At 33.2% G+C, this 16103-nt stretch overlaps 1 protein-coding gene and 1 pseudogene across 2 annotated transcripts; both read left to right on the top strand.

Moving 5' to 3' along the window:
* LOC133795129 (uncharacterized) overlaps positions 1 to 16103 on the top strand; it is a 130292-nt pseudogene that overhangs the window by 38254 nt on the left and 75935 nt on the right.
* On the top strand, positions 11294 to 15121 carry LOC133796129 (centromere protein C). 2 transcript variants are annotated; one of them, XM_062233609.1, is made up of 11 exons: positions 11294 to 11516; positions 11825 to 12015; positions 12093 to 12184; positions 12269 to 12371; positions 12503 to 12669; positions 12830 to 13617; positions 13701 to 13806; positions 13998 to 14083; positions 14253 to 14367; positions 14503 to 14610; positions 14787 to 15121. In XM_062233609.1, exons 1-11 carry the CDS (start codon positions 11358 to 11360, stop codon positions 14912 to 14914), a joined length of 2043 nt encoding a protein of 680 aa, XP_062089593.1. In that variant the 5' UTR covers positions 11294 to 11357; the 3' UTR covers positions 14915 to 15121. The 2 variants fall into 2 exon arrangements, with proteins under 2 accessions (XP_062089593.1, XP_062089594.1); XM_062233610.1 differs by having other exon boundaries at positions 11295 to 11516; positions 13707 to 13806.

The raw sequence follows: 16103 nt of genomic DNA, 5'->3' as shown, positions 1-16103 counted from the left end.
CAGCAAAACAGGGTTCAACCCTAGTTCCACTTTAAACCTCGGCCGTGGTGGACGAGCAGCTGCATATGTACACGTCATCACCTAAGCTCTCCAACTCAGGGATGGTCCAGCTTCCTCTTGCCTTTACCTGCACCACGTAGCACCCGTGAGCCAAAGCCTAGCAAGAAAACACAATAAAGCATGATATAATATCAACAACGATCATAATAACCATTCAGGACTATCAGTCCAAGCAAATAGGTGACAATAGTCAAAAGTCACAATAATGAGCATCGCTCCTTCTAGCCATGTGACGATAGGGTCACCAGGGCTTAATTGATAAGTGATCTTTTCATTAGTTTGATTAGGACAGGTGCATGGCGAATGGTCACCAACATAACCTTCCTCCCGACTCTAGAGTCGAAACTATGGACAACGTCCCTTAGCCATGTGACAAACGGTCACCGGGGTCATATACCTTGGCTATAGTCATCTGGTTGTAGACCAGGCAAGCGCTTATAAGTTCTTCGACCCTAGGGTCGGTCTAGCATTAATGCCATAGAGCCATTCAATGCGTGATTCTCGACTTTAGAGTCGGTCCCTGACTAGTCAGTGTCAATCACAAGTAAGACATGCCACCAACCATATATCTCATGTTCCGTATCCATAAACGAGGCATTTAGCATGCTTACTAAACAGGTATCAATGCTATTAGGGCCATGCATAAACACAGAGGCTCAAGCTCTGAACGATATCATACTCAGTATATAAAGCATGTCCCAATCACATGTTTCTCATGCATCATATGCAATAAATCCAGCAATCTAACATGCACCAATAACAGCCATGCATGTCACGTTTAATAGTCAACCAACATGCATCAAGAATAGCCATGCATGTCATACATAATAATCAACCGACATGCATCAATAATAACCACGCATGTCATACTCATTAATCAACCAACATGCATCATAATAACCATGCATGTCATACATAATAATCAACCGACATGCATTAATAATAACCATGCATGTCTCATATACACAAGGTGCAGTTTTCTTACCTCAAAGTCGAGCTAGAACGATTAAAAGAACGACCCTTGAGAACGATCAACTTTTAGTCCTTTAGCGGTCACCTAGCCATAACCAAATATAAGGTATCATCAATAAAAATGATCAACATAAGTTCCCAAACCAATATCTAGCCTCCGGGACATTAATCCCCACCTAACTGGGTACTAGGATCAACCCCGAGGCCTTAAGCTAGCATCCCTAGGCCAAAAACCCATTTTTGGCCAAATCTGCCTTGATGGGCCGCGCCTCACCAGAGCCATGCCGCGGCTCACCCTCCTGACAGAGCCATTTTCACCTTTAAATCCATCACAGGCCGCGGCACACCATAGACAGACCGCGACTCATTTCGCAAACCAGCCAAGAAACCAGCACGCACCAGCCAACTCTCCCCTGCGTTTTCCTCTCAAGCCAGCCCTTCAAACTTGTCCCAAACCCCAACCTAACACCCAATTCAACCACCAAACATCCTCTACAACTCACTCTCATCAAAACCCAAAGTAAACATCACCCAAACCTCCATTAATTCAAACTTTCTACAAGTGATTCACAAGTCAAAAGCTAAAACTCAAAACAGAGTATGAACCAGAAATTAATGGTAGAAACTTACCCCAAACACGATTTGAATCCTTCCCAATGGCTGAACTCAAGCTTAACCTCCCCAAGCTTGACTCCCTAGCTTGCTTCCTCAAGATAGGCTTTCAAAACTTAAAGAAGAGGGTGAAGGAGAACTTGTACGGGAAGGAAGGGAGAAAGAGAGGATAGGCTCTGTCTTAATATCAATCCACAGCCTTCCAAAATTCCTAAGGCTGATATAAATCTTTAAGGTCAAAATATCATATTGCCCTTAAGCCAAATAAATCCCTCTAAAAGCTTCCGAGGGTAAAACCGTCATTTCCCGCCTATCTCGTTAATTATAATTAACGCTCTCCAATTCCCGGTATTCTCAATATTCCCAAATACCAATAAATCATATCCCATTACCCTTTAATTCCCGGTAATGCTCTAATCATTAAATTCACCCCGAGACTCACCCCGAGCCCCGAACTTAAACCCGTTATGACCAAACCGAACACTTACATCTCATGATCGTCTCATGCCAAATAGCTCGAACCAATCCATCTTATAATGTGGCTATATTAATTAATCACAACCACGCACCCAAAATATACAATTACGCCCACAGTGGCCAAATTACCAAAATACCCTTATAATCATAAATACTCCCATATGCATGCATTCACCATCATATAATAATATAATTCACGTAAACATGCATATAATCATTAAATACTATAATAAATCAATTATGGCCCTCCTGGCCTCCTAATCAAGGTCCTAAACCTCATTAGGAAATTTGGGGCATTACAATCAGTCCATAATAATAGGGAATAAGGTCATATAATAAAAGTCCATAATAGTCCAAAGTGTGACCATAGCCTATATAAGTTTAGTATTATAAAGATACATAAAAAAAATAGTTTATATTTCAATTTTGGCATTGTAAGTTATGACGACATGGTTAAATAATCTATATATAAATTTTGGCATTTTAACGGCATGGTAACATAATTTATATATATATATAAATTTTGGCATTATAACGACATAGTAAAATAATCTATATATAAATTTTAGTATTATAACGGCATAGTAAAATAATCTATATATAACTTTTGGCATTATAACGGCATAGTAAAATAATCTATATCTAAATTTTGCCATTATAACAACATAGTAAAATAATCTATATATAAATTTTGGCATTATAACTGTTTACCGAGATTTTCGGGAACTATATTAATAAAAATTAAGCGAGATTAATGATATGGGATTTAGAAGATATAAACAAGATTTTTACGTGGTTGGGGCGTTAATGAGCCTTAGTCCACGAGACAGTTGTATTAGAGCTTGGAAAGTCTTTAACAATGGAGTTTCTCTCTATGTTTTGGCAGAGTAACTGTATATCAGCCAAACCGAGGTCCCTTCTCCAGTGCTCTGTCACCTGTATTTATAGGCTCACAGGAGCACTGGGCTTGGGCCGGGCTGACCCGGGCCCAACAACGATATAAATACCACTGGCTTCTCTATCGGAAGCCCAATACAAAGGATAAAGATATGAAAGACAAAAAATGATTAGAGCCCACTGGGGCAGCCCAAGGCCTATCTATCACCCGCCAAATGGGGCTTTTGGTATGGGCATTTCGAGTTACGAGGCAGATTCAGGGGACAAGATCAGTCAGTGTAGTGGTGGCACAGGTTTGAATCGGCGGCGTGCAATCCCGAGGTGGCCTTTTCCGCATGTGAAAAGTGGGGACAACTCCCACGCGTCATGGGGCGGAGTCATGGTCACGGATGCTTTATCCTGCCAACCCTGAGGACTTGACCCGGGTTCGTTTACCTCTGTCCCTCTTTGTTTACTGTAGGCCCAGATCGTTCACATAAGGCCCGGATCATCTACATAGGGCCCGGGTTATTTACCAGGCTCCGGGACCGTTTGCATACATTTCGACCGTAACCCCAAACAGTTGTACGTCTCCCGGATGATCGTCTCGGATCATCCTTCCTGGACACCGTCCAGGTCTGAACCCACACTTGGGCCGTCGATGTCGGTCATTCCCTGCTAAACGGGCCTGGACCACCGTCCCGAGCCCAAGGCAGGAAATGGGGATAACACCGGTAATGTACTAAGAACCAAATTACCCCTAGGCTTACCCTGAGCCCGGTATTTGACCCCGTTATGACTAAACCGTTAACTTGCTCCCTGGAATCTATTGTATTAAATGATCAAATCAAAGGTACACAACGGAATGTATAGATCCATTTTAATAAATATTAATATCAGCCAATATCATATACATATATAAATATTAAATCACATACAAATAGATCAGAAATTACCTCTTGTAGCCTATCAAGTGTCATTGAGTCTTTTTGTATAAATCAATGATCTTCCTATCTAGTGTACTGAGATCTCACTCTCTGATCTTCCAGATCAATCCTCAAACACACAAGGACGTGTGTGGGCACGTAGGATTAAAAAATGTTGATTTATGTGACTCCCTAGATGTACTTAACACATGAGATCTAGAGAATTTTGACAGAGAGAGATTTAGAATAGTTTTCAGGTTTAGAGAAAACTATCGCTTTGGAGAGAAAGTCTGATTAACCATCATTATCTGAATATCACATATATAAGATTTATAAAGATATTTAAACTTAATTAAATAATCTTTATTTAATTAAATATAATTCAAATTAAATCTGATTATATATTTTCATTTAGTTATTTTTTGAAATCATATTTAAAAAGAATAATTAAATAACTGATTAAACAAATTTATTTGAAATTCAAAGTCCAAATCCCAGGGATAAAACCTCTGATGTTAGGCGCCACACACTGTACTGTACAGTGTATGTCGCCCAGCCCTATTAGGGTTGCCCTAATTTGTTCATTTGTTTATTTAATCAACTTTTAAGACAATATATTTATTCCAACATATATATCAGTTAATTTAAAATTAACTTTATCTTAAAATATCAGTTTTAAATTAAATAAATATCATATTATAAATAAGATATTTATTATTTTATCTCTTTATATTAATCCAAACAAGATTAATATTAATTTTAACCTATAATTTTTCAAAATAAAAATTATATAGTTAAATAATAAATTTATTCACAATTAATCAATTACCCATAATTGTCAAATAATTATTTTATTGCCCTGGAAAATTAATTCCTTTGCAATTTAGTCATTTCTCTTAACAAATCTTTCTTTTGACATCTTTAGCCTTGACAGTGTAGGACATAGGTGATCTGGGGACCATTGACCTATAATACGAAGATCCAATAAACCAGGTTATTAATTAAACTCTTTAATATAATAGTCTTATTTATTAATTCCATGATTTCTCCACTATAAATATGGAATTGTACTCTAAGTATTTATATAATCATATTTACAGAGTTTTCTATAGTAGTCCATTGATATAATCAATATATGTAGTTCTGTCCTCTATTATTGGTTCGTTAATTAGAGCTGGTCAAAATTACCATTTTACCATTTTAATTACCTATTGATCCTTAAGTACCATTAATTCACTAGCGAATAATTAATCTATGATTTAATTATAGAATTGAGGTCAATAACTATTCAGTTCCAAAGTCAACCCTTAAGGGAACCAATATTCAATCTGTTAGGAAAGCATAGATTCGTATATTGTAATTCATGTTCCCAACCATCCATGATATTGAATCTCCAAAACAAAAGTCATCAGCCTCATTATTCTAAGAGAACTTAACGAGTGAATCAAAATATCCAATAAACATAAACAGGAGTTCATGAATACTCAGGATTTAGACTGATCTACAAATGATCATCTATTATGACAAGAATTAAGTCTTTACGTCAAACGATAAGTTTATAAAGATAATTAATTCTCATCTGTCTTGTCATGTATAATCTCTATTATATACAACACGTTTACTAAGATGTCTATCCACATCAGTAATCTGAATCTAGATTACTTGCATCTCGTATGCTTAGCAAACCATACTAGTAACCATTCATTAAAGGTTCCTTACTTTAATATGTTACTAACTATTTTATTCATTATATATGATCTTAATTCTCTCGTACTAATACAAGATCATATTCTCATGAATGAATAGGGAATTTTCTTGATATTATTGTATAATTAATTCAAACAATAATTATAACATTCAAATATAATAAAATTGTACTTTTATTTAAAATTAATAAAATGTTTTTACATGCTTTTAGGGAATTAATCCTAACAGGATCGCCTCGTGTCGAGTAACCCAAATATATCCACATAATAATGTGGTCTCACACATATATTATATATATGCACACAAATATACAAACATGCCATCAACGGGCCAAAATTATAAAAATGTCATTCTATTAAGAAACAAGCCCACATGCATGCAAATACAGCTATATAATAATATAACTCACGTAATAACACAATAAACCAATTATTACCCTCCAGACCCCTTAATCAAGGAGCTAAGCCACATTAGAGAATTTGAGACGTTACAACCTGACTTGGAACCATCCACTTCACTCGACAATTAGGTAGACTCAACTGATCACATTATTTATGGTTTTGATATGACTAATAACTCACATGATGCCTCTTCTAGCTCCAAAGTTTCCTCTACATCATCATCTGAAAGTCACCATACAGGACCTTTTCAAGCAGATTGTGAACTTGAACAACCAGTAACACACATAGACGAACATGCATCCATTCATCCTATGGTAACTCGGTCCAAAGCATGGATATTCAAACAAAAATTCTACTCAACACAATCACATTGCAACCTATAAGTGAGGAACCCTATTCAGTAGAGGAAGCCTTATCTCACGGTGGATGGAAATGAGCTGTGATGAATGAGTATGAAGCACTAGTTAAGAATGGAACTTGGAAATTGATTCCAAAGACACCATAATAAATATCTCACCACAAAGAAAAAAATTAACTAACCCCAATCACCACTGTGAGAGTTCGAGAGATAAAGCCCCAGGATCGTGATCGAATGAGTGCGGGGTCAGCATGAGCGGGTCGAGCGTGAGAGGGATCGGCGTGCCTGAGAGAGAAGTTAAGATCGTGGGCCTAAGGAAGATGTCGGCGTCGATGGAGACGACCGGATCTGGGGCAACTTGAGGGAGAAGGCTTGGGCTTAGGGGAAGGAAAGCTCAGACTTGTGGAAGAAGGAGATAGAAGAGGGCGATGGCTGAAAGAGTAAATGGGATAGAAAGTGAGGGTTAGGGTTAGGGAAATAGGTTATATATATACCTGAGTGTTTTTTTAATACCATATATTTTTGAGTTTCGGGTTTAAACCCGAAATCTGAATTTTGAAAAATCCAAACCCGAACCCGAACTCAATTGTACTCGGGTTGGATCAGATTTAACCCGATTTTGGGCTGGTTTTCGAAATTTTGAGTTTTGCACATTTGGGTTAGGTGGGTTTTTTAGTTTTTCGGGCTAGATATTCACCCCTAGTACAGATAGGGAAACATAAAAATGTTAGGAAACTTATACATAATATTTATTTATTTTCATGTAGATCTAATATTAAACAAGTTAATATGAGACAACCTATAACAGGTTTCTAAAATTGAATTCAAAGAGAAATAATGATAAGAATACTTACATTATATGCAGCGGAATAATAGAGTCATTCATTCAGTTTTCTTTAACCTTTGTATCCTTTCTGTCACAGAGTATTACCAAGAAATTGAACCGATCTTCAATTTTTTTCACAGTCTTCCAAAGTATTCTTAGAATCACCTAGACTAGAGTGGGCAATTCTCAACACATGAGATAAATACAGAGAGAAGAAGAGAACAGAACAATAAGACTTAGAAAATGACTTATGTTTAGAGGGAATCTAAAACCTATCAAAAACTTGTGTTTCAGCTTTCTGAACTTGTGTTTTGACTTATGTTTTCAACTCTCTCTTAGTATTCATTTTATAGACTCAATTAGGTCATTTATTTAATTGAAAATCAATAAAATAATAGCCAATCAACAACCCTAGGTCGAATTATCATAGACTTTAGGCCCGTGAAATTTCTTATTTGATTATAAGCCCATCAGACTTAAAATCAAGGCTTGTATTATTTTCTATTGATTTAATTAATTAATTATTTAAATATTTTATCAAATTAATTATTTATAATTTGAACCTTGATTTAAACTAATTTATTAATTTAGATACCAATTTATCTTAATTAATAAATCTACCATAATTTCTCTGTTCTTCTCTAAATTACATAACTTTGTGAGACTATGCAAAATTGACTTGGTCAACTTTGATAATTCTAATTGATAATTAAATCGTTTAATTGAGACTATCTAGATGATTTTATTCAAGGTACAGTGGGGACCATGAGCCTATAAAATCAACCTCCAATAAGTTATCATAAATCTAACAAATAAATTTACTAACTTATTAATTCCTCGTGACTCCACTAAAGACTTTGAATTGCACTCTTGAATTCATAGAACGCTCTATAAGCAATATATATACATTATTAATTATCCATTGTTACAACCATAATTTTCACTCAATCCTCTATAGACGGTCTACAATGAGTTAGGACTAAAATATCGTTTTTCCACTCATTGTATTTTATCCTTAAAACACTTAGTTCTTTGTAAATGATATTTCAGTAAACTAATATTAATTATTGAAATGAGATCTCTATCATTTAGCACATTGAACCAAACTAAAAGGAAACCATCGTTTCACTTCTTCATCAGAAGTTATAGATGTTCATATCTATGATTAACACTCCCACTCAATTATACTACCGAGTTCCCAATATGTAAGTATGGGCTAGTCCGTAAGGTAAGCAGGTAACAAACAAGTCAAAGAATTCAAATAATACAATCAGTTAGAATACTAACCGCTAAGAATTGAGATTGAATTGACGTATGGTCAACTATATGATACGACTAGAATAGATAACAACCGTATGTTTACTTATCCTATATGCTGTCAATATCGGTCCTGTCCGATATAACAAATACATCTGATCTTATCTACTTTGCTAATGTTTTGGAAAGAACATAACACTACAATGTGTAAATAGATCATATCGCAGATTGGCAAGTTAGTGTAAATCCTGTGCACTGACTAATCTTAGGACTAACTTATATTTTAACATATAATCATATTTATATTCCACTGTGATTACGTCACTGTAAATACAATTAGTTATATGCTCGGGATTTATTAATAGATGTTTATATTAAACAAATAATCATGAAAATAAAACATGTGAGCAAAGTGATTGATCAAGTCAAAGAATGATATCTATTCTTCTATTGATAATAAATGAGATTACAAATAAATTGAGTTTTAATTAGGGCACAAAACCCCAACAAAAACAACTATAAAATAGAAAAAGTGTTTATGCTCATAAATATTGGTGACAACTTTCCTTTGTTAATTATGTAATTTAAAATTTTTTTTTTTTGCCATATTAACGTACTGTAACTACACACACATTAACAACACATGTAATTGATCATTATAGATTCAGAATAGGTATTAACAAGCTTGAAATAGATCGTTACAGAACAAAAAATAATTAACATATTTGTTAAGCGTTAATATACTGCAACTACAACAATGTATAAAACATATTAACAAATTTGTAACAGATTTTTACAAAACCATAATATAGCTTAAAAAATAATTGTAATGTGTAAATTTATCTACTCCAACGAAAAAATAAAATTAAACTATTGTACTAGCTAGCAACTCTTTACAAAGAATTATAGAATCAAAGCAAGCGATGCTTTTATCACAAATCACAATCAAAGCAAACTAACTCATAGATATATAATCACTAAGTCACCTGCAAAGTATCACAACAACCCAACATCATAGCATAGTATCTCCTATGCTAGCCCCAACTTGCAAGCTACATATATCAACAACACGTATATAATAGATATTTTAAAACATAATATCAAATACCAAAGAAAAAATGAAAGCAAGCTTTTCATCATCAGAAAAACATACTTTACAAATATGTAAGAGAATGCTACATAAATAATATATTTAAACAGAAAATTCACAAAGGTCAAACATATAAAATTGAACCTAAGATTAAAATATGATGCACCAACAGACCGTGAAATTTTTGGTTATACTCAATGAGAGTTGAAATCCAAATAATAAAAAATAAAAATGAAAAATCAAGAGAAGAAAGCTTGAAACCCTAATAATTGAGTTGAAACTAACGAAAATGGCACCATTGAGCAGTACAAATGGTAAAATCACTTAGAAAAATGGAGAGAAGTGACTTAGGAAAATAAAAGATGAAGAGAATGAGAGAAAAGTAGAGAGATAAGAGAAAGAAAGAGAATATGAGAGAAATTTCTACACACGCACTGCACTTTATTAGTTTACTTTTACTTTTACCTCTAGTTTTTTTTCTTTAGAAAATCGTATTTATATATTTATATAAATGAGAGCATCAAATAGATGATGTGACACTCTAAAATTGCTTCAAATCACTCTTTTTATTTTCTAAATTTTTTACATTTTTTAATTATTCTTTTTCAAATTTATAATTATTAGTTAATAATTAAAAAAGAAAAAACTAAAATATCTAAACCATCTATATATATATAAATATCTAAAATTAAAAACTATTCACATGTTATTTTTTAAATGTAATTACACTAATAAATTACCATACGCGTTATAATAATAAATGTAATTTTTTTTCTAAATTTTTCACATTTTTAATTATTCTTATTCAACTTATAATCTATATCTATATCTCTTGATCTATATAATAAGTGTGTAGATAACGGAAATTATTGGTTTTAATTGTTTGTTATGTTAACTTTAACGGAATATTCTAAATATTTAACAGAGTATACATTTAAAGCTAACTTAAAAATAGATATTTATCAATTATATTAATATAAATTTAAATATTATAAAATATCATTATTATAATAATATTTAATATAAAACTACATATATAATAATTATATTAATATAAATTTAAATTTAAATTCAAATGTTATAAAATATAATTATTATAATAATATATAATACAAAATTATTTAATAACTATATTAATATAAATTTAAATGTTATAAAATAATATTATGATAATAATAAATAATCATATATTTTTACTAATTATGTTAATATAAATTCAAATATTATTATAATAATATTTAATACAAGACTAGATATTTAATACTTATATCAATATAAATTTAAATATTATAAAATATTATTATTATAATAATATATGATGCACAATTTTAATTTTTAATTTATGTTTAAAAATGTTATTATATTATATGTATATATATAAAATCGTAAGCAATGATTTGGTTTAATTTTTTATTTAATATGTTTATGCTATTTTTTTATATATAATATTGTTTATTTATTTGAAATATTTATATGATAATAATGCAATTTTAATAAATATAATGAATAAATTATATAAATAAAATTAATAATGCCAATATTTTTTTTAAAAAATATATTTTTTAAGATTTAAAATAATTAATAAATGTTTTCTGGTATTTGTAGATTTTAATTTTTTTGAGTTATAAGGTGTATTCGGTAATTTTCTCAAGTAATAATTGATCATTTCAGGGGTACATCTGCAATTAAAATATATTTACTCTCCCGCTCGTTCTCTCTTTTTCGAATTCGCCCATTCCCTCTAGCAATTTTAGGGTTTTGTCTAGACTCGTTTCAGAAAGCCTAGAATGAGAAAATGGTGACCGGTCACCGTGCCTCCGATCTTGTTGATCCACTTCAGGAATACTCAGGTCTTGCTCTCTTCCCCCATACCTTTGAGGTTTTGCCAGAAGCTTCCTACCCATACGACTTCGACCGCGAACTTCAAGCCATCCACAACCACCTCAATTCCGCGGTACTCTCTCACTTAATGATTTTAAGCTTTCTAGGGCTCTGTACAATGTCATTACTTAACTTGCATATTTTGTCTGGTGACTGAGAAAATCGATGTAACTTTCCGTGCTTCATTTTCTTGTGGGGTAGCTGAGAAATTGTGTAGAATTTTGAGAGACAGAACGACTTTGGGTTCGGGTAATTTGAGTGAGAACGAAGAATTTAAGATTTTAAGCTCATTTGACATGTTGATTCTACTTCTCCAATATTTATAACGTCAATTTGATGGTAAGATATTGATTGTTGTTCATCTTAAACCGTGCTATCCAGGCATTACGAAGTCCCCTTAAGTTAAGAGACCAGGCAAAAGTCATTGTGGATGGTAATTCCAAAACTATGAACTCTAAAGTTACGGTGGACAGTACTGTCACCGTTCCTGGCATTGCTGAGGGTAATCCCCGAGAACGAAGGCCAGCTTTGGGTCGTAAACGAGCTCGGTTTTCGTTGAAGCCCAATTCCAGGTAAAAGTTTGTTTCCTTATTTTTTCGGGAGTCATTCTCCAATTACTATTTGATTCATACTCTATATTCATTTACAGCCAGCCTGCTAAGAGTTTTGAACAACCAAAGTTGGACTTAAAGAACCTGAAAGACCCAAATGAGTTTTTCATGGCTTATGAAAGACATGAAAGTAAGTTCCGTGTTCATCTTATCTTGACTTTTCACTGCCATCGTTTAACCACGCTAGTTTAACTGTGTTTTGATTCTTGCATAGATGCCATAAAAGAAATACGTAAGCAGATGGGTGGCACTCAATCAGAGTCTGATGAGGAGAATCCATCTAAGATTGGGCGATCACGTCGACCAGGGATGCTGAAGTATAGAAAAATTTATTTATCATAATTACGACATTATGGCTGTTTATATACTGTCCTCTGTTTCCCTAATTGGATTCGCTCATTCATTCAACTCTTTGTTATCTAACTCAGTCTTACTATTCATAACACAGGAGATCGGTTAAATACAAGCATCTTTATTCATCGGAGATTTCTGAGACCAATAAGAATGTTCTGTCCTCACAGGAGACTGTTGACTCAAGCAATTGCAGTCCAGATCATCACATCTCTCAACCAGAAAGTGATCACGATTTTATGTCCCAGGAAACAGAATTAACGGGTAAGAGCATATAAGAAAACAGCTTTTTTACATGCATATATTTATATATTTATTTCTACCATATATTTGTTTCTTTATGTTTTCTGTTGAACTAAACTTTGCTGTTCGTATCCCTTTTCTTAGATATGTCTCATTTCATGATTAATTGTAATCTAAATAGGTTCAATCCAAAATGAAGAAGGCAATGCTGATGAGATTTTGGATCAACTACTTTCTTGTAATGCTGAAGAACTTGACGGAAATCGGGCATTGAATCTCTTACAAGAGCACTTGCAAATAAAACCAATTGAGCTAGAGAAGTTACGCCTTCCAGATTTCCAAGATATCCCAAAAGTGGGTTTGAAGTCTTCTAGAGGTGGAAAGTTGCCAAAGCGTAGTCATGTCTTATCAAACATAGATAATATGTTAAAGGGGCTAAGTAGCAAAACACCTATGCAGCACAAACAGGGGGCTGAACCTGAAAGTCCTCTTCATCATGTTGCTTCTCCCACCCCGTCCAAGAGTCCTCTTGCGTCATTGTCAGCGCTAAAACAGAGACTTTCTCGTTCAAATTCATTCAACGATTTGTTTTCACCTCATGATATTGACAATTCTCCAGCTCCAAATCCTCCAACTATTGAATGCAATGATAATACTATTTTGTTTGATGTAGTAACACAGTCTGTAATGAAGTCACCTTTGTTTGAAAAAGATGAGAATGTTGAAGATTCTATTACTGGATCACCAGAGGCTGCTATCAGTGATTTAACTAATACACATAAAAAATCCGTATATGATGATAGAAGTAAACTAGATGGGGTAATTGATGTGGGCTCAAGTGCATCTCAAGTTACTATGAATGATAACATGACGGACAGTTATATGGATAATAGTGCTATGATTGAAAATTTAGGCGGGCTTGATGCTGATAGGGATGCCCAAGCAAGAGGAGCTAAAGTCGATGATAAGGTGAGTTACCTTTTGCTAGTTTTGATCTAGCTTTATTTGTTCATGAATGTTTGACTTTTTAATCTTATATGTTTTTTTGAAAGATACAGGTAGAAGACATACAACAGGAAACAGTAGTTTCCACAGATTCCGGTCTTCACCTGGAGGAATTAACTCTGGATAATTCGAACGCGATTCAGAGTCATTTAGGTATAAGGTTTATCTTTTACTTCTTTTGCTAGTATGCCAATCTGTGCATGTAATACATATAAGTCAACAATAGTATCAGTTCCTTTCACAATACATTATATTCTCTTTCAACAACAGCGCTTAGCTTCTCTTTGTAAACATTTATTCACTCTACATGATAATGTTTGCATGCGTTTTTGTTCCTGTAATAGATGAACCAAGACCAGCTTCAGTTGAGGGCAGGTCAACAGATATGCACTCCAGAATCCCCGATGATGGTTCAGAACAGCATACTGAGGTTGTTTCCTCATTAGACTTTTAAATCGTACTAATTTATTCACACACGTCCACATGTATATTGTTTTTTTTTCTTCCAGAAGATATCTTCTGTAAGACTTAACCAGTGAATTTCCTCTTCTGAACTTTGCTATTTTGCTAACTAAATCTGAACTTGTCCTTTGAAACAGATGATTGAAGAAAATTCCAGGATTCCATTAGTTAAGAAACGCAAGGAAAAGTCAGATTCACAGAAAGTGAAAAAGAGAAGAGAGATTTCAGGAAGTGGGAGGAAAAGCCTTGCGGGTATATACACATGCACATGCACATGCAGCATTTATCTTTATGTCTCTATTGCAGCTTCTGTTTTTGTTGCCATTACAATAGTTTTGTTTTGTTTTCTAGTTCTGTTTAATTTTTGTACACATGCTGTCTTCTTAGGGGCTGGTACAAATTGGGAATCTGGAGTAAGGCGAAGCACCAGAATCAGGTGCAGACCTTTGGAGTTCTGGAAAGGGGAGAAATTATTATATGGACGTGTACATAAGAGTGAGTATTCACTTTTTTAGTGTGAGCAAATTTGTTACATGTTATGAGTATATAATGTACTGACAAAGAGTGTTAACATATTTCATGCTTATAAATTCAGTTTTATTTGAAAATAGAAAAAGAAATACTGAAATTCATAGGCTAAAGAAGTTAAAATGTGTTGTATCATCTTGCAGGTCTTCCAACTGTTATTGGGTTGAAGTATGCTTCCCCGGATAAGGGCAACGGAAAGCTCGCTCTTAAGGTGAGGTCTTATGTCTCTGATGAACACAAAGAGCTTCTTGAGCTAGCTGCTCTGCATTAAGATTTATGCTTTGCATTATTAGAGGAGATTGAGTACTAGCTATTGAACAGTTTCATGTTTTATAGCTAATCACCAAGTGGAATTTAGTCTCAATTCGAGACTTGTTTTATATTTAGAACCATGATATTAATTTTACTCATGCTTTATATTGTAAAGTGTACTGTACCATTGTGTCAATTGGAAAAAAATCTTTCTTGCAATTCTTGACTCGTGTTTCTTTACTAGCAAAACTACTGTTTCTTGATCAGTCATTTCTATGTAGCATATCAAAACAGAAAAGTAAAGGAAAAAAAATGTATAACCACTGTTTCTCATCTCAAATGTAAGGTTTGAAATGCACATTTAAGTCATAATGTTACTTATTTTTTTTGCAAATGTATTCATAATGGCAATCTTGGTCATAATTTCAATTTTGGGAACCTTTGTGTCTTTTTCAATACTATTTTGGCCTCTCCCCATCTTTTGGTCCCACTTAAAACTTCAACATTTTTCTATCAAAATCACAATAGAATTAGGTCTATTATCTACTTCTTAAATTCAGAATTTTTTTTACAGAATTCAAGGTGGGATTGCCAAGTTTATTTTTGGTTACACGCTGTGAGTAAACCACTTTAGCCCCTAAAAATTACAGATTACTAGAGAAGAGAAAATTCCATTTTCTTTTGGGCCTTTACAAACTTTCTGAGAGTTTTTATTTTTTTATTATCTAGTTTTAGTTTACACACCGTTAACTGAACGTTTGTTGTTTTTTTTGGGGTGTATTTCTGATAAGGGTTTATATGTTTTTAGAGTTTGTGTTTTGCTTTATTATTTGTTTGGACCTTGTATTTTGATAAATTATTTTTTGTACTCTGTGTTTTGTAAAATAGTTCAAATAGACCCCTAAATCTGATTTTGATGAACAAAAAATTGAGTATAACAACACAGTTTTTAAGGAGAATAACTATATTTTTGTTTTGAGTTATTAGTTTGATGAATTATTTGTGATTTCAGTTCAAAAAACTTTGATCAAAATTGGGTTTAGGGGTCTATTTGAACTAGTTTAGAAAATACAGAGTTCAAAAAATAATTTGTTAAAATATAAAATCTAAGTGATGAGACAAAATATAGTCTAAAAATATATAAACCTTTCTAAGAAAGACCAATAATAATAGTTAATATAATATGTACTTAGAAATAATACCAATTA

Source organism: Humulus lupulus, chromosome 8 (genome assembly GCF_963169125.1).
Source record: "Humulus lupulus chromosome 8, drHumLupu1.1, whole genome shotgun sequence".
Taxonomy (NCBI): Eukaryota; Viridiplantae; Streptophyta; class Magnoliopsida; order Rosales; family Cannabaceae; genus Humulus; species Humulus lupulus.
Note: the sequence above shows the minus strand (reverse complement) of the source record. Positions and strands in the feature narration are given on the sequence as shown.

Excerpts from the sequence above, each read along its gene's own strand:
- LOC133796129 (XM_062233609.1), top strand. The coding sequence starts at position 11,358 with ATGGTGACCGGTCACCGTGCCTCCGATCTTGTTGATCCACTTCAGGAA. Across the intron at positions 12,185-12,268 it reads GGCTTATGAAAGACATGAAA|ATGCCATAAAAGAAATACGT; the intron begins GTAAGTTCCGTG and ends ATTCTTGCATAG. Across the intron at positions 14,084-14,252 it reads GTTCAGAACAGCATACTGAG|ATGATTGAAGAAAATTCCAG; the intron begins GTTGTTTCCTCA and ends CCTTTGAAACAG.